Source organism: Nannospalax galili, unplaced genomic scaffold (genome assembly GCF_000622305.1).
Source record: "Nannospalax galili isolate Female #2095 unplaced genomic scaffold, S.galili_v1.0 scaffold41, whole genome shotgun sequence".
Taxonomy (NCBI): Eukaryota; Metazoa; Chordata; class Mammalia; order Rodentia; family Spalacidae; genus Nannospalax; species Nannospalax galili.
In genome coordinates, this window is record NW_008344991.1 from 1,419,203 (window position 1) to 1,446,160 (window position 26,958).

Below are 26,958 nucleotides of genomic sequence, written 5' to 3' on the forward strand. Positions count from 1 at the left end.
CCTTCACAGACATGGCCACAGGCCAGTCCAATGGAGGCAATTCCCCAATTGAGGCTCCCTCAACCCACGTGTGTCAAGTTGACACTAAAGCTATGCCACACACACACACACACCCGTTACTTTCCATTTCCCTGGCTCTTACAGTAATATCAGGATATATACTCACATCTAAGTATTTGGAGCTAGGATCCACAAATGAGCAAGAGTCCAGGTTACCTCACTTAACATGACAGTTTCTAGTCCCATCCATTTACCTGCAAATTTCGTTTTTATTTACTGCTGAGTAGAACTCCATAGTGTTAATGTACCACATTTTCATTACCCACTCATTGGTTGAGGGACATTTAGATTGTGTCCATTTCTTAACTATTTTAAAAAAACAGCAACAAACATGACTGAGCAAGTTTCTCTGTAGTAAGAAACTGAGTCCTTTGGGTATATGCCAAGGAGTGATTTTTTTTAAATATTTTTTTAATATATTTATTTTTATTTTATGTGTATGAGTGTGTTTCCTGCATGTGAGTGTACCCATGTCATGTAATGCCACGGAGGTTGAAGAGGGCTTCAGATTCCCCTGGAACTAGAGTTAATGACAGTTTGTAGCCACCATGTTGGTGCTGGGAATTGAACCCAGGTCCTCTGCAAGAGCAGTGTGTGTGCTCTTAACTGCTGAGCCATCTCTCCAGCCCCCAGGAGTGATATTTTTTAAGAGTTCTCCACACAGATTTCCATATTGAATGTATCAGTTTACAATGCCATCAGCAGTGAATTAGGGTTCCCTTTTCCCCACATTCTTGCCAGCATTTGTCATCATTTGTTTTCTTGATCTTAGCCATTCTGACTGAGGTAAGAGGAAATCTCAAAGTAGTTTTAATTTGTATTGTATTTCCCTAATTGCTAAGGATGTTCAGCACTTTTTAAGGTATTTTTTAGCCTTTTTTTTTTTTTTTTTTTTTGAGACAGGGTCTCCCTGTAGCCCCAGCTGGCCTGGAACTCTATGTAGACCAGGCTGGCCTCGAACTCACAGAGATCTGCCTGCCTCTGCCTCCTGAATGCTGGGATTAAAGGTATGTGCCACCACTCCCAGTTTCTTAGCCATTTTTATTTCTTCTTTTGAGACTTCTCTGTTCAGATCTGTAGCCCATTTTTTAATTGTTTCATATATTTTCTTTGAGTTTTTTTATATTCTGAAAATTAATCCTCTGTTAGATATATAGCTGGCAAAGATTATCTTTCCCCCTCTAGGGGCTTCCTTTTCACTTGATTGGTTGTTTCCTTTTTAGAATATATTCTATGTATATTAATGTATTGCCTGCATGTGTGTAAGCGCACCTGTGTCATAGAGTGCCTGCAAAGGTCAGAAGACAACATCAGATTCCCCTGGAACTGCAGTTACAGACAGTTGTTAGCTGCCATGTGGGTGCTGGGAATCAAACCCAGATCCTATTCAAGAGCAGCCAATGCTCTTAACCACGGAGCCATCTCTCCAGCCTCATTTGGTTGCTTCCTTTACTGTACAGAGCTTTTTAATGAGGTCCCATTTGTCAATTATTGACCTTAATTCCTGAGTGAACAAAGTCCTATTAGAAAGTCCTTTCCTATACCTTTGCCTTCTAGGACACCACCTATGTTTTCTTCTAACAGTTTTAGCATTTCAGGTTTCACATTGAGGTCTTTGGTCCATTTGGAGCTAATTTTTGTACAGGGTGATAGATGGGTCTAATTTCATTATTTTACATGTGGCAATCCAGTTTTTATTTCATTTTATTAGATGTTCATTTAAAGCGCATTTAAAATACAGCTATTTTGGGAACCAGTGAGGTGGCTCATGAGTAAAAGCATTTGCATTGTAAGCATGATGACCTAAGTTCAAGCCCTGGAACCCATATAAAGTTGGAAGGAGAGAACTGATTCCCACAAAGTTGACTTCTAACTTCCATAGGTATGTCATGGTGTGTCTTCACATGCATACACAAAATAATAATATATAAAAATATTGTCACTTGTATTATATGTCAAAATCATCAATCTTGTTATTAAAATGTATTAAATATAAAGTAAATTTCCTTTTTATTCTCAGAAAGACTGGTGGTGGTGGCTGAGCACTGTGGACAGAGTTTGGAAGACTTGCTTCGAGAAAGGAAGCCTGTGAGGTACTGTAGAATTAAGACAAATAAAAGTGGAAATTTGAAAACAAAAAAGCATTTTAACTAGAAATTGCAAGACATTGATTTCTTTTGTTATTTCTCTTGTATGATAAGTTCAGTATAATTTTTACTTTAGGAATTTAATTCATATGCTACATAAAAATTCAATGTTAACATTCAGTAAAGTATTTGAGAGAGAGCATGGGATCCTAACCACTAGACCACATGGGAGCAGTTCAATAAAGTTTTTGAAAACAAATTCCTCAACAGAGTGTACATGTATGAAAATCTGACATCATCCTAAGTAGTAAGAATTTATATTCCTAGTCTAGATTAATTTCCTGAATGGAGTTACATGGCAGCTTCTCAAAGTATACAGACATGCCCAGGTTTGTAGTAAACTCTGTTAAGTGAATATCATACTGAGAAAAGACCAGAATAATAATCATGATTTGGGTAGAATTTAATGATAAACTTATAATTAAATAGTTTCAGTGACTCAATAAATATACTTTCTCTTAGTAAGAATAGTGTGTTGTCTAAATTTTTATTGCAAGCACACCATTTCACAGATTTACTCAAATTACTTTAAAATCACAGAAGTCTTTATTATATAAAGTTATATTAAACTGGGCTGGAGAGATGACTTAGAGGTTAAGAGCACTGACTACTCTTACAGAGGACCCAGGTTCAGTTCCTAGCACCCACATGGTGACTAGCAGCCATCTGTAACTCCAGTTCCAGGAGATCTGATTTCCTCTTCTGAGCTCCATGGGCATTGTACAACATGTGCATTTACAAACATGGAGGCAGTACACTCATACACATAAATTAAAATAAAAATAAGAAAAAAAGCTATATTAAACTAATAAAAATTGTTTTCCAAGAGTCTTTATGACATTGTGACTGTGAATCTACTTACTCCCTCTGACCTGTGACTGGAGTTGTCCTAAACCTGTGGCAAGGTAAAGGGGAATATACACAAGGGAAAGCCCTGATGTTTGATGAGCTCAAGGTCACTTAGAATTCTACAGAAAGAAACACTTAATAACGGGGTGGTCAACCCAGAGCATTTTCTAGGGGAACTTGCTTACAGAATACTGAAGCCAGATACTCACAAGAGAAAAGATATGTTCTCCCAAGAATGTCTGCTGCAAGGTTCAGAGTATTGAGTTTATGATTACTTAAGTAATTTTCACTTAGGGTTAGGGTCAATTTCCTTTCAGTATTTTATACAACAATTTTCATACCTTTATTAGTGCTCAAGAATGTTTAAGACCTTTATATGGGCTTAAACCTCCTCAGGAAAACCTGCAGCTGGCTGGTCATCAAGCAGTGAAGGGACTCTGGTTTTTCATTAGGTACAGTAAGAAAATTAGGGAATAAAGGAGGAACTGAGAAACTATACCACCTTGTTTTTTTAAAGCATCATTACTCATATTGGCAAGTACTTTTCAATACCACAATATTACAGATGAAAAGAAATTTTTCTAAGAGGCGAGAAATGTATACTTTACTACATGGTAATAATTTTATGGGCACAGAACAACAGAACTTAATATAACTTGCCTTGATACTTTAAATTATTTCATTTTGGGTGGCCTCTGAAATGGAGAAATGCAGATAATTTACAAATCATATTCTTATTTGCTTCTTTAGGAAAGTCTACTCTGACAATTGGTAATGAAGTGATTTTTATGTGTTTTATATTTTTAGAAGTGGCCTACCTTTATTTAGTGAATATGAATTTTTAAAGAGATTTCTTTTAGCCGGGTGTGGTAGCACACACTTTTAACCCCAGGACTCAGGAGGCAGAGTCAGGCTGATCTCTCTTGAGTTCAAGGCCAGCCTGGTTTACATAGTGAATTCCAGGCGAGCTGGGGCCATAGGGAGACCCTGTCTCTCTATAAGACCAAAAAAAACAGAGAGAGATTTCTTTTTATTTATGTGTATGTCTGTGTGAGTATATGCTGCCTTGTTTAGGTGTTTGCAGAGGCCAGAGGAGAGTGTTGAATCTCTGGAAACTAGAGTTGCAGGCAGTTGTGAGTCTACTGAGGTGGGCACTGAGAACCTAACTTAGGCTGTTTGGAAAAACAAGTGCTGTTAACCACTGCATCATCTTACCAGCCTATGATTATGTCTTTATGGTTGTAGTTTCTGTAATGTCACTAATCTTTGATTTTTTTAAAGCATATATAGTACTATTCTTTGCTCAGTACTTCAAAATTATCTTGGATTTATAGGCCACCCCTGCTGAGAATTCTCTATGAAAGCTAGTTAATATTAAAATTCAAAACCAAATGCAGTAACATCTTTACCTAATAAAAAGCACTTTTTTAGAGGTAGGCAGGCAGATCTCCATCCTGATGCTACTGGTGCTGTTGCTGCTTTTGCTGCCTGTGTCATTGTCCCCTGTCCATCTTCCCAGCTCAGCTCATTTACAACAACCAAAAGTAGGCAAATTGAAAACAGTTCAGATAAACCTTTACTGAGCCTTGTGTTGCAGTGCTAGGGACCAACATAGGAGGTATCTCCCTACTGATTCCAAAAATGAGCCAATTAGACTGTCTAACCAGTAGCAGGATGTGATGTGGAAATCCTTCAATGTTTGCATCACTCATGGCATGGTCCTTTATGAAAATGGAAGACTGTGCTTCTACTAATTACAGGCCTTTTGCTGGGCTGCCAGGAGAGCTGCTTCACTCCTGACTGAGTGAAAATAGCTGTAGGGTCATGTAGATTCACTGAAGCTTATCATGCTTAGAAAGTATTCCTTTCCCAGCCTGGTGACTGTCTGGAGTGGTCCTGACTGGAGCATGAATTCAGCAGTGGATGTAATAGTCCTCTGCAGCTAACTGCTGAAGTGTCCTCAGAGTGACTGCAAAATATACAAAATAGCTGAGTTGCCATGTGAGCTATCCAATCTTTGCATATAAAGGGGCTTCCAGGCATAAATCTTGCCACACAGGCCTGTTCCTGCTCTTTGCAGTTTTAAATGTAACAGAAAGCATTAAAATACCTAATGAATATTTAGCATAAATGTAACAATCCTAATAGCAGTATCTAATAGTATTTATAGTACTTAACTCCTGTCTTAGTGCTCAAGGAGACATGGGTCCCTCTTGCTTACTCTTACTCAGGTTAGCCATCAACTCTGTTCATTGTAGGATGACTCTTCTTTGAGACTGGCTATCATAGAAGTTACAGCAGACATAGGAATGCTTTGAAAACTGGGGGGAGCGGGAAATGCAAAACTGAATGTGATGTTGCATGCCTGTAATACTAGAACTCAGGAAGCTGAGGCAGGAGTAGTATTATGAGTTTAAGGCTTTGAAGACCAACCTGGACTACAGAATGAGACCTGTTCAAAAAAAAATTTTTTTTTAAACCAAACCCAACCAGGAGTGAGATACTAAAATAGCATTAACACTAAGGAATACCCAAAGTTCTTAAAAAGTAGTCAATATTAGCTGGATGTTGTGGTGCACACCTTTAATCCCAGGACTCAGGAGGCAGAGGTAGGCAAATCTCTGTGAGATCAAGGCCAGCCTGGTGTCCATAAAGAGTTCCCAGCCTGCCAGGGCTACAGGAAGACCCTGATATAGGGAGACCCGGTCACAAAAGTAGAGCCAGGTCTGGTGGCGCACGCCTTTATCCCATCACTTGGGAGGTAGAGGCAGGCAGATCTCTGTGAGTTCAAGGCCAGCCTGGTCTACATAGTGAGTTCCAGGCCAGCTGGGGCTATAGGTAGACCCTGTCTCAAAAAGACCCCCCCCCCAAAAAGTAGTATTTATTAAAGGTATTTGGGGTAGAAGAAAAGAAGGAGTTTATACTGTAAAGAGAGAATAGAACATTAAAGGAATATCCAGAAGTACTGGGGGTGGGACAGGGTCTTCATAGATATAGTTGTGCTACCATTAGACTTGCTCTATATCCTGAAAACTGGCCTTGCCTACTGTCTTGTGCTCCTAGCAACTGCAAAGGACTAACAGCTGTCATGGGAGTAGTCCTTTGGTAATGAACATCTGTATCTGTATCTGTATCTGTAGTTGTTGCTTCTGATCTCCACTTTCCTCTTTGCCCATGTATGCCTTTCCTTCACTTACTAAAAGAAGTTGATGACTCAGGAGGAAACTTTCCAGTTTTATCATTTTACTATGACCCCATTCTTTTTTTCTTTGTAAGTTTTTTTTCAAGTGAACTATATGAGAATACAGTCTTCAGTACTTTGCCAGTGAGATTATGTTACTACCTCATGAAAAATTTTAACTTTTTGTGTTGTCACTCCATTTATCCTTGTTTTAGAGGTGATGAATCTTACAACAGTGAACGTCGGAATTTCTGTGTAAAGAAGTCACTTTTCTTCAATAATTGTGTTTGAAATGATAAAATGTTATAGATAGAAGTACAGTCTTTGAGGGCACACATGAGTGTAAAGAAGCTTAAAGATAAAATTCTTATTGTTTTTCATGCCACTTACATTGTATAATCATTGATTTTACAGAGAACACATTAATTTTTACAAGGCTTTGTGATTTTTGGGGGGCGGGGTCTTTTGGTGACAGGGTCTCCCTGAAGCCCCAGCTGGCCTGGAACTCACTATGTAGACCAGGCTGGCCTTGAACTCACAGATATCTGCCTGCCTCTGCCTCCTGGCTTTGTGTTTTTTTTTGTTTGTTTGTTTTTTTGTTTTCATGTGAAATGTATTTAAGCATTTTTGCAAATTAAAGTAATATTTTTAATCATTGTGGTAACAGTCTAGAATTCAATATTTTCCATGTAAATTTAGGAATATAACATTTATTGCTTACTGCCTTTCACTAGAAATGTTTCTGGTCAGCTTCTGTTCCAAGTTCCTGTCTGACCCATCCATCTAAATTAGTTTTGTTGAGAACTGTTTGGCTTTTCCACATTTGAATTACATTAGTCTCCAGTAACAGAGCAGGTTTTATGTGCTGCAATTTTAATTAATTCTATAATTTGCTTATGAAAAGTGAGAGGATGTTCTTAGGCTTATAAGTTAATTGTTTGCTTCTAAGATAAGCGTGCTGCACCTGAAGGAACTTTGTAAACAGAAAGTCTGTTCAGATGGAGTTGCACTTGAAGAGTCAAGGTTTTCACATGTCCATTGGTATATAGCTTGCTAAACTGTAAGCTGCCACTTGTCTGGAGTTGTTTACAGATCAGTACCTACAAATAATTACATCACTCAACACAAGGCTTATTTGATTGATATTTTGAAGACAATTTTAATTCAGCTAAAATTGGTGGGATAAATAGTAAGGGAATTAAAATTAGAAACCAAGAGATGAATCTTGTTACACTTTACCAACTAATTTTTTGTATGGCAGATTTAAACCAAGTAATATTGTATTATATTAGCAATTTATATTACAAATAATTGTACCTTAAGACCACCTTGAAGTTTTAGATCCCACTAGAAAACCAGGCATTCTCTTCTCCATAATTTTAGAGTCCATAGAATCCTGCTGAGATAGCATGCTATCCAGTCAGAAAGTAGTATGCTTGTACTCTCACAGGAAGGTACTGCTGAGTTATTCTTTTCCAGAGCAATGTTATTTGTGCAGATAGTTTACTGATCTCATTTAAAGGAGATCAGTACTCGATATTTTCTCTGGAGTCTATTCAGACTTGAATATAAGGAATTAATTTTCAAGAAAACAGTCCTCCTGCCAGCGGCTTTTATGTTATCTGTGCCAGAGTTCATTCTTCCAAGCATTTCTTTCTAATTTTGGTTAAACAATCAAAATTGTTGTTTGGAAACAGAGGCATGTACTTAAAGTGTAATGGCCATTAGGCTTCAGGGCAAACATGTAGGATATAGAAGATGTGTTTGATGCTATCTTACATTTGTAACCTGTGAATCTACTTGATTGCTGTTCTGAGGCCAAATTTAAGAGACTGAAAATTGAGAAATTTAGATCTCAACTCTTCTCTGGAAGATTTTCCGGAGAATATTAGAAGCCATGCACCTTCATCAGTCCTATTAAAGCACGTATGAAGAAACCATTTCCTTTCTAAGTGTAGGTACTATGTGGAGAACTCCTCCTCTGTGTTCATGTGATGTATTCAAAGCATGCACTTCTGCTTAATCGATGAAGGAAATGACAGTGTAGCTCTAGATACTCTGCAAAGTTTTGGCACCTGCAATAGAGTCTCTACATTGTCCTTAAATTTGCAAATGAAAGAAGTGTAGGCAGTGCAGGCATTTTTTTTTTCAATAAAATGTAGTTTGTCACATGTTTTTAGGGCTATGGTTTTGAAAGTTTACCGGAATGCCATTAGCATTGCTGAGATTACACATGGGGGCTGATGGGAAGCAGACGATGCCTGCAGCTGCTTGTTGGCTTGATGGAAAACATGATTTGACTTACTTGGATGAGTAGGTTTTATTTGCCCCTATTAAAGCATTACCTACTCACTGAATGGATATTTCAAAGAATTTAGAACCATTGTGGAATATTGGACAGTGTTTGATAATGTGTCACAGGTATTTTTGATAAGTCATGAATATCCTTATTTCAAAATAAAAGCTGATAGTGGAAGTTTAGACTCTTATACGTGTGCCTTTGGGGAACCTAGTTAAAATGCATTTGACATTGTTGCAGTGTCATGTGAATTAGGTAGTCATATAACAGACTTACATTTTTCTTCCTTTTGGTTGCACTTTACCAACTGAGCCATCTCTCCAGCCCTGAGTAAACTATTGAATGAATGAATTTATTTTAGTTTTGAAATGCAATTTGAATCTTATTATCTCTTGAATAATTTACCATAATTTTATTTTTGAAAAAAGTAAGTTTTGGTGAATATATGATGGAAATATAATCTTGATGGATCAAGTATGATCTTATGTTTACTCTTCCTAGAAATATTTTTTTAATGACATTCATAGAAGAAACAAATTGTTGGTTTTCCATTATCATGGCTCTAGGAATGATTCCATGGCTAAACTCATTCAAATTGTTGGCAGAGTTCAATTTCTTGTCCTTATTTCCATGACTGCTGTTGACCAGGGGCTGCTTTCAACTCCTACTGGCCAGCCATATTCTTTGTCCTGTGTCTCTCCTCATTATAAAAGTTGGCAATGAAGAATAACATTATATATTTCAGTCATGCATTGAATCTTATTGTCCTTGTCGCTGGGCCCTATGACCAGATTTCAAGGACTCATGTGAGGTCTGACCCAATAACAAAATCCCCATTCTTAAGGTCAACTGATTGTATAACGTCACTAAATCATGAGTATAAAATATATCAAATTCCTGAGATTATGCAAGATTTATACATCAGGCAGTAAGAATCTTAGGAATTATACCAATCAGAGTTTAGTTAGTGAAAACTTGGGAAAATATTTTAGATGTATAGGCAAGAATAGTTGATCTCTTTTTTCTCCCTTTTCCATTTTTTTATTTTTATTATCTGTATATTTTTATTGAAGTTTTGTGTATTTCATACACTGCATCTTAATCATCTTTATACTCCCTTCCCTATCGATCCCTTCCCATAGTCCCCCCTGACACTGTATTTCAGGCATTCTGTCATTTATGTTAGGCCTTTCAAGTCAAGTTAGTGTCCCTTGACGTCCCTCAGTGTATGTTCATCCACTGCAGTCTAGTCAGCCTATCTAGAGTCATTCCCTTAAAGAAAATCATTAATCTTTGTGGCTAAGATATTATGTTCTCTTTTATATTAGTATGTCACTATATGATAGAGATTCCTAGCACCTCTCCCCGCTTTAATTTTTCTGAGAACTCTGGTATCATTATATTCATGCCTATGTTTATTATAGTAAGACTATATGGCCAAATCAGCAGAAGGAAAAGGAGCAAAGAGTGGAACAAACCAGGTACAGGCATCCCAGTGTCCACTCCCAGAACTTAGTTCTTCCAGTGACAAGTTTTTCTTCATGTGCAGTGTTACCTGTTTGGGAAGTTGGCCTGAACCTAGGTGTCAAACAGGTTCATTAAATGTACATTGCATAGACGCAAAGAACCATTTTAACTTACTGCAGTAACTTAAGCTCCAGACCCCACTGAAATAATGCGGGTGTTAAATATAAATCACTTTATACAAACTATCCAGAGAAGTTGCTCATATGATTTAAGGCCTCAAACAGGCAGAACACAATAGCAAAATTAGAACAGTCCAAGAACACACTTTTAAGAGCCCACCATGTATGAATCAGGAAAATACTTTCTGGGAATGTGGAAGTACTGAGGACTGGTAAGGTTCTTTTTTGAAATTTTATAGCACCTTCCAACACATCATTTAGTAGCAGTATTAGTTACTTATTTTGTTGCTGTGATAAAACACCACGATTAAAAGTTACTTATGGAGGGAAAAAAAAGTTTATTTTGGTTTACATTTCCACAGGGAGAGTCTATAGTGGTGGGGGAGGCATGGCAGCAGGTGGACATGGCAACTGGAATTGGAAGCTGTGAGATCACATCTTTAACTGCAAACACAAAACAGAGAGTGAACTGGAAGTGGGGCGAAGCTAAGACGCTCAAAGCCAACCATCGGTGACACACTTCTCCAGTAAGGCTCCGCCTCATAAATGTTCTGTGTCCTCTCCAAACAGTACCATACCAACTGGGGACCAAGGGTTTCAGTATCTGAGCTTAGGGAATGACATTTGCCTTTCAAGCCACCACAGTAGCTTAAGACTTTATAAACAAATAGTTCCAGACTTCTGTTAGAGTTTAAGACTGTGTGTTTCACTACTGGGGATTAAACCCAGGTTCTTGAGCATGCTAGGCAAGCACACCCCAGTGGGATACATCTACGGCCCTTTCTGTAATTTTATTTTGAGACAAGGTCTCACTGAATTACCCAGGCAAGTCAAGCAGGTCTTAAATTTGTGACTTTCTTTCTTTATCCTCTCCAGCAGCTGGGATTGCAGGATTGTGCCACCAGGCATGGCTATTTTTATTTGTTTGTTGTTTCCAGCTCTGGTATTAGTTTTATGTAACTGCTGTTGTAATATATTGGCAGATAGTGGCACAAAACAGCTTCATAGGTCAGAACGTGGTTTCTCTGCTTCAGGTCTTATAAGCCTGAAATCAAGATGTTGGCAAAGTTACATTCCCTCTAGAGGAGAAAACATTGCCAGACATATCCAGATTGTTGATATAAATCCATGCAGTTGTAAGACTTCATGGATTCTTTGCTGCAACTTTTAGGACTCATTTGTTTCTAGAGATAGCAACTTTCCCTGGCTGGTGGACCTATTTATATTAAGGTAGCAGCAGGTCAACTCTTTCTCATGCTTTGAGCTTCTGGTCTATTGCTTGTTCACTGTATCTCCTCTGACTGTTCTGCTTTGCTCAGGATCTAAGGCTTACAGTTGCATTAGGCCCCCCTGGGTGACTCATTGTTGTGCCTTTAAGGCTAACTGATGAGTAACCTTTATTTGACCTACAAAGCCTCTCTGCAGCAGGCTACTAATTGATTAAGTAACCAGAAGTGGAAATCTTAGGAAGACCTTTTTGGAAGTCTGTCAATCTACTACATTTTTGTTTGTTTATTCATTTATTGTACTGCTGGAGATTGAACCCAGGGCCGTGTGCTTGCTAGCTAAGTCTCTAATACTAAGCTACAGTCGCAGCCTATCTACCATAGTCTTTTTGTTTATTTGTTCATTTTGTTTGGTTTGGTTTGGTTTTTGAGACAGGCTAGCCTGGATCTCACAGAGATCTGCCTCTACTGCAGTCTTTATACCAGTAAGTACTAAGGTCTCTTAGGCACTTAAATCTAAATTTCATGTTATACTCTGACTTCTAAAGACAGGTAAAATAATAGCAATGTTAATTCTTGCAACACCTTGAGCATGTTCAACATTTATACTTACTTGGAGAAAGACTTTTCTGTCATTTAACTGCTAATTATCTTTAGAAAAAGACAAGTTAATAAAAATGAAAATTTAATGAAGTTTAAACTTTACTGTCTGCTGTATTCCACAATAATCAAGAGTAATGCAAACCATGTTTATTAAAATAAATCCTTAATATGAAAAAAGTAGTTGCTGTGTTTATATATAAAATCTTATGTCAGAGGACATAAAAGTATGCTAATATAAAATTCTGATCTGTTAGGTTCCATTACAGATATCTGGTTTTAGCTAATGCTTCCTAATTTGAACTTTTTGCTCAAAGATGAAGAGCACCACTGTATTTAGAAAGGGATCAAGAGGACTAGCGTGAGGAAGAAGAGGACACTGGGTTTGGGATGAGGACTGCATGTAGAAGACATTAACTCATGAATTCAGACAAGCAATTTAAATGAGTAAAGCATATTGAGCTAAAACTGGATTAAGCAGACAGCATGTTTCACTTGATAAGGGGCAGCCAGTACTCAGCTCCTGTTGTGAGGTTAGAGTGTGGCCTGGTGTTACCATCTTTTGGATTTTCTTAAGAGATCAACATGTGGAATAAGCTAAAAGTTTTAAAACATCATGATCCAAACATTACTGAGTAATGAGCCAAATTTAGAAATGTTTAGTTTGTAATGATCTGATCTAAGACATTACATAGAGCTGGTATGAATACTCAACAGGTAAAAGGACTTGCCAGCAAGCCTGGGGATGTGAGTTCAGTCTCTAGAATGGTAGTAAGTTCCCCCTAGGGCTTATGATGCTCTCAGCCATGACCTTTTGACCAGCTTTACAGTTCCAAGCATGAATTCTATCCTGTGGAGTGTACCTCAAATCCTTTGGATAGGTGTCCCAGGAGTTGTAGCTGGGTACTTCTATTTAAAAGTAAAAAAATTTAAAAAACCCACTCTGATTTCCATAGTGGCCATACAATTTACCTTCATTTCCACTCACAGTGTAAGGGTTTTTCTTTTCTCACATGCTTGCTAGTATTTGTTTCTTGATAATAGCCTCCTATTCTGTTTGCTATGTGTCCGTTTTTGTCTTGTACCATGATATATTTATTATTATGGCTCTGTAGTATAACTTAAAATAACATATTATGCATTTCCAGAAGTGTTCTCTTTGCTCAGGATTTCTTTGGCTATGTGGGGTCTTATGTGCTTACATACGAATATAAAGATTGTTTTTTTCTTTTTCTGTGAAGAATGTCACTGGATGTTTGATAGGGATTGCATTGAATCTGCAGATTATTTTTGGTATGATGGCTGTATTCACAATATTCTTTCATTCTGTGAGCATGGCTGAGCCTTCCATCTTCTAGTATCGTCCTCAATTTCTTTCTTTAGTATTTTAAAATTTTCATTATGAAGTTTTCACTTCCTTGGCCATGTTTATGCCAAGGTTTTCTCTTTTCTTTTTCTTTTCTTTTCAACTATTGTGAATGGGATTGTTTTTCTGATTTCTTTTTCTGTATGTTTCTAACTGGTACATAGGAAGACCACTGATTAAAAATTGGGGGTTAATTTATTTTTACTTTATATGTATTCGTGTTTTGCATACATGTATGTAAGTGCACCCCTGTCATGCAGTGCCCACAGAAGTCACAAGAGGGCCTTGGATCCCCTGGAACTGGAGTTATGAATGGTTCTTAGCTGCCATGTGGATGCTGGGAACTGAACCCTAGTCCTCTGCAAGAGCAGATAGTGCTCTTTAACTGCTGAGCCTTCTCTTCAGCCCCTCAGTTATTGAAAGGTGTGTTGGTGCTTGTTATTTTATTGATTTTGTGGTATTTGGTGTTCTCTTCTTGTCTTGCTCAATTGTTATTCTAATGTGGTTTATTCTTTTCTGTGGCCTTGATGATGAATTTTTTTTTCCTCCTTAGACCAAAAAATTCTTTCAAGTATCTTCTGTAGAACTTAATTCTTTAGCCTTAAATTGTTACAGATAGCTTTGCTGGGAGTAGTATTCTGAGTTGGCAGTTGTCTTTCAGAACTTGAAATACATTTATTCAGGCCCTCTTGGCTTCTAAAGTGTCAGTTGAACAATTTGCTCTTACCTTCTTTTATATGTAAGTTAGCGTTTCTCTCTTGCCACATTCGATATGTTCTGTATTTTTAGTGGTTTAATTATAATATGACAATGGGGGTTCCTTTCTTGTCTTGTTTGGTGTCCAGTGCCTCCTGTATCTGGATTGGCATCTGGAAAATTTTATGTTATGATTCTTTTAAAAATGTTTTCTATTCCTTCAGAATGAGATTCTTCTCTTTCTTGTGTGCTGATAGATTTGGTCTTTTCACTGTGTTGAGTGGATCTGGGAATTCCCACTTCTAATATATTGTCCTGTCTTTGTCCTTATTGAATTGCTTAGATTCTTCTACCTTATCTTCAAGCTCAAGTATTCTGTCTTCTCAATTCTGTCGTTGAGACTTTCCACAGAGCCATTTGTTTGACTTACTGTTTTTTTTTCTAGTATTTGTTTATTAAAAATTATGTAGAACTTCAAAAGGGAAGGACTAACCAAATGTAATGATAATAAACAATATAATTGCCAAAATGTGCCTTAAGTGTCCTAAAAGTTGACCTAAGCATTCTACTATGATCATCTCCTTTCTTGTCATAGCCGAGTGGGCTGTTACTTTTATTGTTCTGTTTGGTATGTAATACACTTTTTTTTTTTTTTGGTCTTTTTGAAACAGAGTCTCCCTGTAGCCCCAGCTGGCCTGGAACTCACTATGTAGACCAGGCTGGCCTTGAACTCACAAAGATCTGCCTACCTCTGCCTCCTGAGTGCTGGGATTAAAGGCATGTACCACCACACCTGGCATAAACTTTGGTAGTATAAGGAATCTAAGTTAATTTTTCCATGTTCACACAGCTAGTCAGTTGCAAGAGTTCCTGATTCTCCTGTAGTGACGTCAGACTAGTCATCCAGTGCCAACTAATTTTGTATCTTAGTATGCCAGAAAAGGAGCATGTTATTTTATTGACTAGCTACTCCTGAGATTTTCAATCATACCAATTTTGGAAAAATGATTATGGCTTGGAGAAAGTAATTGACAAAGGCCTGAGTCATATTTTCACTCACAAAAGCAGAACACATAAACTAAGAAGTACAGGAGAGAACTAGAAACTAAAGTAAAAACTGTTATGGCCGGGTATGGTGGTACACGCCTTTAATCCCAGCACTTGGGAGGCAGAGGCAGGCAGATCTTTATGAGGCCAGCCTGGTCTACATAGTGAGTTCCAGGACAGCTGGGGCTACAAGGAGACCCTGTCTCAAAAAAAAACAAAAAACAAACAAACAAAAAAAAAACTGTGGTATCTATGGAAGAATGGGGCCTGGATGCCAAGCAGTATATGGTAGCAGGCGTAGGACAGTCTACTGTTCGTTACCTGTCACTGGTACGGATGGAGCTCATCCCTTCTTATGATTTTGCCTTTCTTCCATGCTGTTAAAAACTGAGAGTCTTTAGTGAGGACATGACTCTAGGTCTAGCTGTGTTTGAATTGCAGCTCAGTCACTCATTTATTTGAATTATTTATTTCCTCTATACCTCAATTTTCTCACTCTCTAGGCTGCTGAGGGGAATTAGTGAACTAATAGATGTAAATCATGTATAACAGTGCTTATATGTATGAGCTTTCTGTTTTCCATTAGTTTAGCATTGGTCATAGTGTTACTCTTTTAATCACTTTAGCCTGTTAAATGCTTATTGAATATTAACAATTAGTATTACTTGTAGAACAGCTTTAACCTTTTGGGTAACTAATTATGATTTAATTATGATTAGCCTTTTTAGGAATGATTCTGCTCTTTTTCACTAAATGTATACATGTTTCAGCTTTTTTTTTTTAAACATCATTCTACAGTCCGTATGGGGTTATGTGGAAAAAAGCTTTTAGTTTCTCATGAAATTTCCTAGAGCAGTATAATCTTCCCCTTTTATATTATTGAGACCCGATAGAATAGTTCACAATTAGGGAAATAGAGCTAACACATTCAAGGTAAAGCGGCTTGAGAAAAAGGAATTATTTATTTAGATAAACACAATTTATGGGAGTTATACATTAGCTTTGGAGACAAAGCTCTCATTAATAAAGTATTGCTTTTCATAGTTTTGTCTTTCTATGGAAAATTTACCAAGTACAGGAAAAGTGACTAAGAATTTAAAATTTGAGTATTTTTTTATTCTTTGATCCTAATGTGATTCTAATATCACTCTAATACCCCAACATCTGATGAATAAACCAGACACTAAAAATAAAGTATTTTCTTCAATCATACTTATAATTTATGTAAAATAGCTATTTAACTTACTGGTCAGTTTGAAGCTTTTACATACACTGTCTTGTCTTGTCTTGTCTTGAAACAAGGTCTCACTATATAGCCCCTGGCTGGCCTGGAACTAGCTATATAGACCAGACTGGCCTTGCGTGCACAGAGATCTGCCTGCCTCTGCCTCCTGAGTGTTATGATTAAAGGCATGCACTACCACAGGGAGACTGTACTGTGTTCTTTGGCACACACTGTAGTAAACAATGCATACAGTTCAGGACCTTTTGTGTTCGTTGTTGTTGAGATGCGTGGACTGACAAAAATGCCTAAAAGTTTAAAATGTTTATTAGCCTCAGATCAAAATTCTAGACAGTCATTAATAGAAATCCATTTCTCTTTTTATCACATAGCTACATATAAATGAATTTAGTCACATACTTTAATGTATTTGTTCTTCTTTGATCACACATGTGAAGATAAAAGCTTGTATTGGCACCATAGGACTGCTGAGGTCTGAATCTGGTCCTCTCCATAGGACTGCTGGGGTCTGAACTGGTCCTCTGGAAGAAAAGCCAGGGCTCTTACCCTCCAAGCCATCTCTCCAGCCCCTTTAAGAGAAATTTTATTCATTCAAGAGTTTTATACAATGAATTTTGTTTATATTCAGACCTCCTCCCCCATCTCCACCCTCACCCTACTACCTCTACAACCCCAACTTGGTGTCTTCTGTTTACAAATGAAAAACCTCATCCATTTACATTACACATCTGAGAATCATATCTCATTAGAGTGTCAGTGAGCTATATAATTCTTACACTTATATGTGCCAAAGTAAGGGCCCATTCCCTTTCCTTTGCACATGGTTTTGAATCAGAATACACCCAGGTTTCTTGGAATGAGATTTTCACTCTTAATTTCTGTTTCTCTTACATACTGCCTGGGAATATCACATAGAGATTTCTCTATTTCTCAGCAGTTGGAAACACTTGGATTTTTTTTTATCAAAATTAGTTGCTCATAACCCTTGCATACATGTTCCACTTTGACTGTTTCCAGTCCTCACTCAGGACAATGACCCCACTGTGTACCAAGGCATCCTCTAACATGCTGATTCCCCTCAGGTTTTACTGTGGGTAAAAGTATGAAGCTAGGGCCTCACAGCAGGCAGCAGTTAGCTCACAAGCCTTCAATCCAAGATTCTCTTGAGTGGGAGGTTTCACAACTTTAGATGACCACTTTATACCAGTGTCCTGTATAGATTATTTTCTGAAATCTGTAGACTTCTTAGATTACTAATGTTGAGGACTGAAGCCAGGTCTTGAAAGACACTGGATGATGATTGTCGGGTGACTATAGGTGCCACTGAGCATGTGGGTGGGCAATAACAACTTGGCTCCACCCCACCACTGCGTGTGGGTGGCTATGCTGGGCACGGGCTTCACCAGTGTACGTGCAGTGGGCAGCCATGCCAAGGCTATGCCAGCCCCTACTGGTGTGCGTGAGCAGCCTGCAAGCTAAGCACCACTGGACAGACAGGCTGGCAGGTGTGCTCAGCTTTGCCATCTTGGCTCCCCAGTTATTTTTTCTTTTACTTGACAAGTCCTGCATTTAGAATTTTGAGGTCAATATAGAAGCATCAAGATTCTTAATACAATGAAAAGGCTGGGAGCCCTTTTTCTAGGTTCTTGTTCCAGGAGTTGCGGTTAACACCATTGCTCTGGCTACACTACCATTTTGCACTCCAATTATTTTCTTTCTTACTTGCAAAGGTCGTGGGCTGAGAAGTTTAAGATCCATATAAAGGTGCCTATAGTCAGGTAAATATTCATCTTGTGTGATAAAGTTCCTCACAAGGTCCATTGGATGCATCCAGTCTCTTGGGAGCCAGGGCACCCGAGCCCTTGAGGTCGGAGGCTGGAGCACCTCCTTACACCCCATCTTAGATTCTTTATAGAACTGGTGACTTTGTCCAAGGTGAAACTTTGGGATCGCCTCTGAGTATTGTCTACTGGTCTGGTCCAGCAGCTCTTTTCCGCCTCCTCCAGTCCTGTAGATGTTTCAGCTAAGAGAGTGCAGTAGGAACTGACTGCTGGCACCGTGGCCTGAGGACATGTTGAGGAGGCCTAGGGCCAGGACCTGGCCGCCTGCTAGTTACCAGCTTTGGCACCACGGTTCTCAGGCACCAGTCCAGATTGGACTTGCTGCAGAGAAAGGGGTGTGGCAGGTAGTGCAGACCCAAGTCGGCAGCACTGGGCCTGGGGTTGGGAGCTGGGCTGCGGCCCAACTTGGGACGCCACCCTGTGCCCTGCAATGCTCATGGTGCCTTCAGTCTTTCTTTTTCTTTTTTTAAAAATCTTACCAAATTCCAATTACCATTGAGAAAAAAATTATCTAGTATTCAGATTGCAAAGTTTATTTCCAAGGTTTTTTTTTTAAAATCCCATTGAGAATTGATAAAATTCCAGATTTAAAGTGTTCAACTTACATTATCTTAAAATAAAAGCTGAGTTGTAAAATATGCTCAGTCTAACAACTTAGAGATAGATGAACTATTTTAATACTTATTATAATCTTTGGTAGTTAATCAGTATACTTCCATTTTAAAATATGGGAATTTGAGGAAAATGAATTATTTAATTTAGTGCAAACACATGATACAGCAGTGAAATAGTTTTTTTCTCTTTCAACTCTGCAAATTATTTCTTCTGTGGATGGAGAGATGACTCAGTAGTTAAGAGCACACATGCTGTTCTTGCAGAAGACCAAGTTGGGTTTTTCAGGTCTCAGCATCCATGTGGCAAGCTCACAACTGCCTGTAACTCCAGCCAGGGCATGTGACACCATCTTCTGGACTCTGAGAGTACCTCAGCTCACATGTACATGAAAACACACAATTTTTTTTAAAAAACTTAAAAAAGAGAATCTGGTTCTTCCTTTCAAAATCACACAGTAGCTAAGTATACTTCATCTTGTTTCCTCTCTTGACATTTTTACCTCAAACTGATACCAAGAAAGTTTAACCAAAGGAAAATTTCTGTGGGATTGATCCAGTTTGTATAAGGTAAAAGAACAGTTGAACTCAGACAGCTTAGGAGTATTTCCTCTCTTGGTTTGCTTGACAGTATGGGTGTTTTGGCTTATGCAGTGACCTTTAGAAATATCATGGATCATTGATCTGAGGAAATAGCATGTATGTTTTCAGTTACCACTTATATATGAATGACTTCCAGATCTTTCTCAACAATTCTGACCTCTGGTTCTCTTACTTGTCCTCTATTTCTTTTCTTTTCTTTCTTTGTTGTTTTTATTTTATGTGTATGTGTGTATTGCTTGAATGTTGGTAAGTGCACCCATGTTGTGCAGTGCCTGCAGAGGGCAGAAGAGGCTGTTGGATTCCCTAGAACTGGAGTTATGGACAGTTGTTAGCTGCCATGTGGGTGCTGGGATTCGAACCCAGGTCTTCTGCAAGAACAGCCAGTGTTCTTAACCGTTGAGCCATCTCTCCACCCATGGCCTCTATGTCTTGCAATCTGAATGATATCTTTTCTCGGAAACATTGCAGATATCTAAGAGAATTGATGGATTGAGGCCAGTAAGAATCTCTTTGTGATCATTAGTTTTAATTGTCAACTTGACACAATCTAGAATCACCTGGAGAAGGGCCTCTGAGAGGGATTTTCTTAATTACATTAATTGCTGTGGGAGGACCTGCCAACCTTGGGAGACACCATTCCCTGGGCTTGGGGTCCTAAACTGTGTGGAGTGGAGAGTGGAAAAAGCAAGCTGAGCTCTACTAGGATGCATGCATTAATTCCTTACTCTCTGGTTTTGACTGTGCATGTAATCTGACCATTTCTCTCCCATTCCTGTCACTAGGACTTCCCTGCCATGATGAACTATAAGCCAAATGAACCCTTTCTCCCTGAAGATGCTTTTGTCGGGTGTTTTATCACAGCAACAGGAAAGGAAACCAAGATCCTCTTAAAAAACTTATTCTAATTTACACTTTTAGCCAAGTATTATAAGATTGCCTCTTAATCATTATATTTTATATACTATTTACTTTTGCTCTTTTAGTAATAAAAAGACTAGGAAAAGTGAATTTTCAGCAGATTAGTAAATTTTATAATCACTGTGTGAAGTTGATAAATTTATATCTTTTTGATTGAAGGAAATTATATTCTCATATAAATGAAGTTAAAACTTGTGATTATAGCATCTTCTTTTTTTTGGTCATTTTGAGACAGGGTCTCCCTGTAGCCAGCTGTCCTGGAACTCACTATGTAGACCAGGCTGGCCTTGAACTCCCAGAGATCCGCCTGCCTCTGCCTCCCGAGTGCTGGGATTAAAGGTGTGCGCCACCACGCTCCCACAAGTTACACCATCTTTTGAGCTATTTCATTTTTGATGAAGAATTTCACCAAATTATATATATATCGTGCCATTATATTATGTTTATAATTGACTAAATATCAGTTATTATGTATTAAAAAAAAATTTTTTTGCTTTTTTTTAAAACAGGGTCTCCCTGTACCCCCAGCTGGTCTGGAACTCACTATGTAGACCAGGCTGGCTTTGAACTCACAGAGGTCTACCTGCCTATGCCTCCCCAGTGCTGGCAGTACAGGCATGCACCATCAGGCCTGGCAATTTTTTTATGTATGTATTTTTTCCTGCATGCATGGAAATGTATCTGTGTTGGCCAGAAGAGGGCATCAGGATCCCTGGAAACTGGAGTTATAGATGGTCATTAGCTGCCATGTGGGTGCTGGGAATGGATCTCTGGTCCTGTGCAAGAGCAGCCATTTTAATCTCTGAGCCATCCCTCCAGACCCTGGATACATATTTCTTGAGTCCTACCTTACCAGCACTATGATGGGCGTATGGATGTGTAGTTAAATGCAGTATTTTCCTCAGGGTTCCATGAGAGAGACAAACATATGGTAATAATTGCCATAAAATTAATGAGTCTTATAATTATGCACTGTCAGAATGCCAGGAAGGAAGTACAATTCTACCAAAGTTATAGAGAAGCCATTAACTAAAAAACTTATTAAAATGACAAGTAAAGGAAGATATCAAAATAGAGATGATTAGGCCAGTAAGGTAAGTTGCAGGGTAACAGTGTTTACAGTTGAGCCTGATGACCTGAGTTCAATCCCAGGACCCACATAGTGGAACTGACTCCCACAAGTTGTCCTATGATTTCCACATACATACTGTGGCACATGTTTGCTTTCATAAGTAGATAAATATAATTAAAAATAAAGACCAAGAATGATTGATAAATTAAAGGTAGAAAATCTGTGTGCTTAAATAAAAATTGAACAATGTCCCCCTGTGACAAACTATCGGTATTTTAATATTGGTTAAGTTTAGAGGAAAACCTGTGGCTATAAATAATCATGTCAAATCAACCAATCCATATAGATAGTAAACCCATCATTGTAGCCTGAATATTTTTTAGCATGTAGCTATGTTAAAATATGTTGAAAAGGGCTGGAGAGATGGCTCAGCAGTTAAGAGCACTGACTGCTCTTGCAGAGGACCTGGGTTTAATTCCCAACACCCACATGGCAACTACAAACCATCCTTAACTCCAGTTCCAAGGGAATCTGATCTCAGTGCACAACATGGGTCCACTTACATACATGCAGGCAATACACTCATATACATAAAAAAAAAAGAATAAAAAGTATTTTAAAAATATGTTGAAAAAATTATATTGAAATTTATCTAGAAAGTACTAAATATTCATGATTGGTCTAATAGATTTAAAAATTAGCCAGGCATAGTGGCTCATGCTTTTAGTCCCAGCACTTGGGAGGCAGAGGCAAGCGGATCTCTGTGAGTTCAAGGCCAGCCTGATCTACGTAGTGAGTTCCAGGACAGTTGGAGCTACAGGGAGACCCTGTCCCAAAAGGAGACAAAAAATTAATTAAGCTATAAAACTCAGTATATGAAAGTTGACTCATTGCTTGAAATTATCAATTCTTATTGCAGCTGTTGCTGGGTTATTTTTCAAATTTCATGACTTTTTTTAGGTCTGCTATAGTCTCACCAAGGGAATGGGTCAAGATTAATGTTTTATTTTCCTTTGAAGAATAAAAGATGTATTGGTTTCTTTTCTTTTTCTTGCTATGATAAAATACTCTGAAAAAAGCAACATATGGGGGAAAAAAGATTCATTTTGGCTCGTAGTTTCAGATAGATACAGCCCATCATGGTAGACACAGCAACGGGTAAGGAAGGCATGGTGGCAAAAGCAGGAGGGTGACTGGTCACCTTGCATCCACACTCAGTAAGCAGAGAGTGAACAAAAGTTGGGGCTGCAATATAAAGCCTCAAGTCCCACCCCAAGTGATGCATTTCCTCCAGGGAGGCTCCACCTCCTCCACACAGCCCCAGCAGTTGGTGACCAAATAGTCAATCATGTGAGCATGTGGCAGATAGTACACATTCAAACCACAACAAAGGGAAAGGATGAATAATGCTTAATTATTACTTTCATTGCTTTTATTGAAATTGGCAATTTGTAAATCAGTCTTCTAAGTACGTAGGCTTATAGATTCTGGAGGTTTGAGTCTTCTTCTTGGTATCCATCAGGCCTAAAATACAGCTAATAGATGTGTATGAATATAAATAAAGTTATTCTAAGATTATTTTGCTTTATTAAAGATTACCAATAATATTATTTCAGAAGTTATCTCTTGGTCATATATAGTACTGATTAGTTTTAACTGTCAACTTGACACAACCTAGAATCACCTGGAAAGAGTCTTAATGTGGAGTTATCTAGATTAGGATGGCTGTGGGCATGTCTGTGGGCTATTGTCTTGATTATTAATGCAACAACTCCCTTGTGGCCAGCACCATTCTCTTGGCAGAGTTCACTGAACAGTATAAGAGAGGAGAAAGCTAGCTGAAAGCAAGTAGGCGAGGAAGGGTACGTTTCTTTTCTTTGCTCGTGACTGTGATTGTGATGTGACTACCTGTTGAAATTCTTGCTGCCTTGATATCCCCATATAATGGACAATCTGGAGCTAATTGTGAGCTAAAATAAACCCTTCTCCTATAATGTGCTTGTGTGTGTGTGTCTGTGTGTGTGTGTGTGTGTGTGTGTGTGTGCTTGCATGTGCATGTGAAACAGGGTTTTCCTGCAGCCCCAGCTGGCTTGGAACTTGCTTTGTAGACCAGGCTGGCCTCAATCTCATACATGTCTAACTACCTCTGCCTTCTGAGTTCTGGGATTAGGTGTGTGCCTCCATAACCGGCCTTAATTTTGGTGTTTTGGGGTTTGGTTGTTTGTTTGTGTTTTTTTGGTCAGGATAGTTTAATGACTGCAACAGAGTAAAACTAGAATATACATAGTCTATATACATCTTATATGGATATTTATATTCATTTGTCACAGGCATAGTGACAGCAGTGGTATCGTGCATTTGCTGAATCTGAAGTGGCAATAGTGTATTAATTAGTTTTCTCATCATGATGACACAGTACCATGGCAATAGCTTAAGGAAGGAAGGATTCAGTATTTCTCATAGTCCATCGTGGTGGGGAAGGCATGGTAATGGGAGTAGCTCCCATTGTGATGGTAGAATCATGGCACTACTTGCACACATCTCAGCATATCAGGAAGCACAGAAGTTGAGCCTGCCTATAACCCTCACACCCTGCCTGTGTCCCTAACCTACCAGCTGGGCCTCATGTCCAGACATTGTACAGCTTCCTCAAATAGTATCACCATCTAGTAGTGACGAAGTGTTCAAACTCATGACCATCTCATAATGCAAAATGCATTTAGATTAACTGTTGTGCAATTTAGCCAAAGAGAAAACGAGAGCTTTGAGTTTGCAAGAACACAGGTTTATTATCTGGCCAGGACCCACATAGAGTTATCCTCCAAAAGAAAACCTGAGCCTCAACCTGGGATCTTGCATGCCATTTTATAGTAAAAAGAAAAAAGAATAGCATCAGTAGTTAGCTACTCAAGAGGATATGATTGGTTAACTGTATCTCTAGGAGATGGGTGAAAAGGGAATTTTTTCAGAAAGGAAAACAGACAAAATTGTTTACAGGAATGGTATGGTCAACTTGACCTCAAACTATGTTTACATATAGTGCCATCTGGTAGTATATAGTTAGTGGTTTTTCTTATTTTTGTAATTTTTACTTTATAACCTTGAGTGAAAGCATGTTTTGTCCAATTATATTAGTGTATTGGACAGAAAGGTAAATTGGGACGAAGGATTCAGTTCTCCAGATCACATAGGAGAGGTGACAGTTGCTAAGCTGCATAGCTTACTTATTAAATTTTGGGAGCTCATGAATCACAGCTTCAAGTGTCCACAAGACTTACAGTTCCAACAATGTGCTAAACTCCAAAGTCCCTTCTGAGACTCAAGAAAATCTGTTAACTGTGAGTCCTGTAAAAAAATTTTTTAATTACATACTTCCACCATAAAATGGTACAAAGTAAACACATATTTCTAAAAAGAAGACTAGGAAAAGAACAAGGAAACCCCAGAGTAAAGCGGTACTGAAATGCAGGTGGCAAATATTATACCCTGTAGCTCTGTCTGGCACCTGAGTCTCCTGGTAGCATCAAGCAGAATCCAGTTGGCTTGAGCAACTCCACCCCCTGGTCTTACCACGAGCATTCATGCACTTTCTCCTTAGTTGATACCTACAGCCTCCCTAGGGAAATATACCACATTACTGGCATCTTCAGCATCCTGCTGAGGTCTCTATTGTACCTTAGGGTTGACCTTCATAGCTTCAACACAGTGGTCTCTCAAGGCTTCCTTGCAAGCAAACATGGCCTGGTCTCATCAGCTTTTATCCCATAACCTTAACATGGCATCCATGACCCGCTCACTCTTGCATTCTATATGCTTACACAAGCAGTACCACATAAATAATGCCCATTTAGACCATTGCTGTAGTAGACTCTGTGTATTCATGGTTGAATCTCAGAATATACTTCCCTAGATAATCCTTTTCCAGCATGGTACCCTGGAAGCTCTGTTTTTAGGCACTGTCCTTTCAAATGAATGTTCTTCAAATTAATTTTCAGTTTTGCAGACTGTCCTTCTGTGAGTGAGCTCTTGTCCTCAGGAAATGGTTCCAGTTGTTCCCATGTAAAGTATAAGCAGAGCGCATTGCTCTCATTAATGGCACCCACATCTAACAGTTACAGCTGCTTTTTCCTTACCTTGTTTGAGACTTTAGAGACTATCATTGTAAATCTGACTAAATGCAGTGAGGCATAGCCATACCACAACATGAATACTATCTAGCCTTAAATTTTTCTTCCTTAAATTAGCCTATTACTTTTGAATTCCACCTTCTTCAAGGTTTTAGGACACAGGCAGAGTACAGACAGATGATTTGCCAGAATGTAACATGAATGGCCTCTAGGCCAGTTACTAATAGAGTACTTGTGCATTCCTCCCAGAAACTAATTCCAGAGACTTATAGCAACTTCTCCATGCTCTTTTTTTTTTTTTTTGTATCAGGTATTGTTGCTGTGACACAATGTCTGACAGAAATAATATAAGAGAAGGATTTATTCAGGCTGATGGATCAGGAAATACAGTCTATCATTATGAGGAAGGCTTGGCAGCAGGAGCTTGAGGCTGCTTGCCTACACCTTGGTTGACCAGGAAGCACAGAGCTCAGGCCAGAAATGGAGCCAGCCTATAACCCTCGGGTCTACCCCAATGGTCTTATGTCTCCCAACTAGACATTATATCTAAAAGTTTCTTCTACCTTCCAAAATAGTTTCACTAGTTGGCAACCAGTGATTCAAACACATGAGCCTCTATTCACACTCAAACCATAACCAATAGTACCTGAAAATATGCTGACTTGAACTATAATGTTCCATAATCATCAAGAAGATTTTGGGAATCATAATTCAGATAAAGCTTGATTCATACATACATACACATACATGTAGGTGTATGTATGTATGTATTTGAGTATGTGTGTGTGTTGTAAATCCCATTCTCATAGACCGTAATCTTCCTCCTTTAAAATCTTTGTGTATGTGTGTGTATGTCTCTGGGTATACATGTGCCACAAACGTGTGTGGAAGTCAGAGGATAACTTTCCAGAGTTGATTCTCTCCTTCCACCCATTTGGATTCTGGGGATGAAATTCAGGTTGTCAGACTTGGCAATAAGCACCCTTACCCACTGAGCCATCTCACCTGCCCCTTTAATCTGTTTTTAGTCCATGGTCAAGTAAACTATAATACTATTACTAGACCTAGTATTTTTACCCAGCTGTTGCATTACTTTTTAAAAAAAGAATTTCATGATCAAAATTATTGACTATATTAGGAATACAACTTTAAACAAGTTAAGTGTACAAAATTCCTAAACTACCCATTCATCCTTGTCTTCATTCTATAAAATAGCATTAATTTTGTTTAACTTTATATATGTACATATTTTACTTTTTACTTTAAAATAAAATTTAAAAGTTAAGTCCTACCAGGCGTGGTGGCACATACCTTTAATCCCAGCACTTGGGAGGCAGAGGCAGGCGGATCTTTGTGAGTTCGAGGCCAGCCTGGTCTACATAGTGAGTTCCAGGACAGCTGGGGCTACAAGGAGACCCTGTCTCAA

The 26,958-nt window shown here is 38.5% G+C and overlaps 1 protein-coding gene across 2 annotated transcripts in view; it reads left to right on the top strand.

Annotated features, from left to right (window-relative positions):
- The window catches only part of Tbck (TBC1 domain containing kinase), a 245,798-nt gene that overhangs the window by 19,804 nt on the left and 199,036 nt on the right, over positions 1-26,958 (top strand). For both annotated transcript variants that reach the window (XM_008841262.3, XM_008841261.3), the window contains exon 3: positions 2,081-2,153. In XM_008841262.3, coding sequence (XP_008839484.1) covers positions 2,081-2,153 — 73 coding nt within the window. The remainder of the gene's footprint in view (positions 1-2,080; positions 2,154-26,958) is intronic.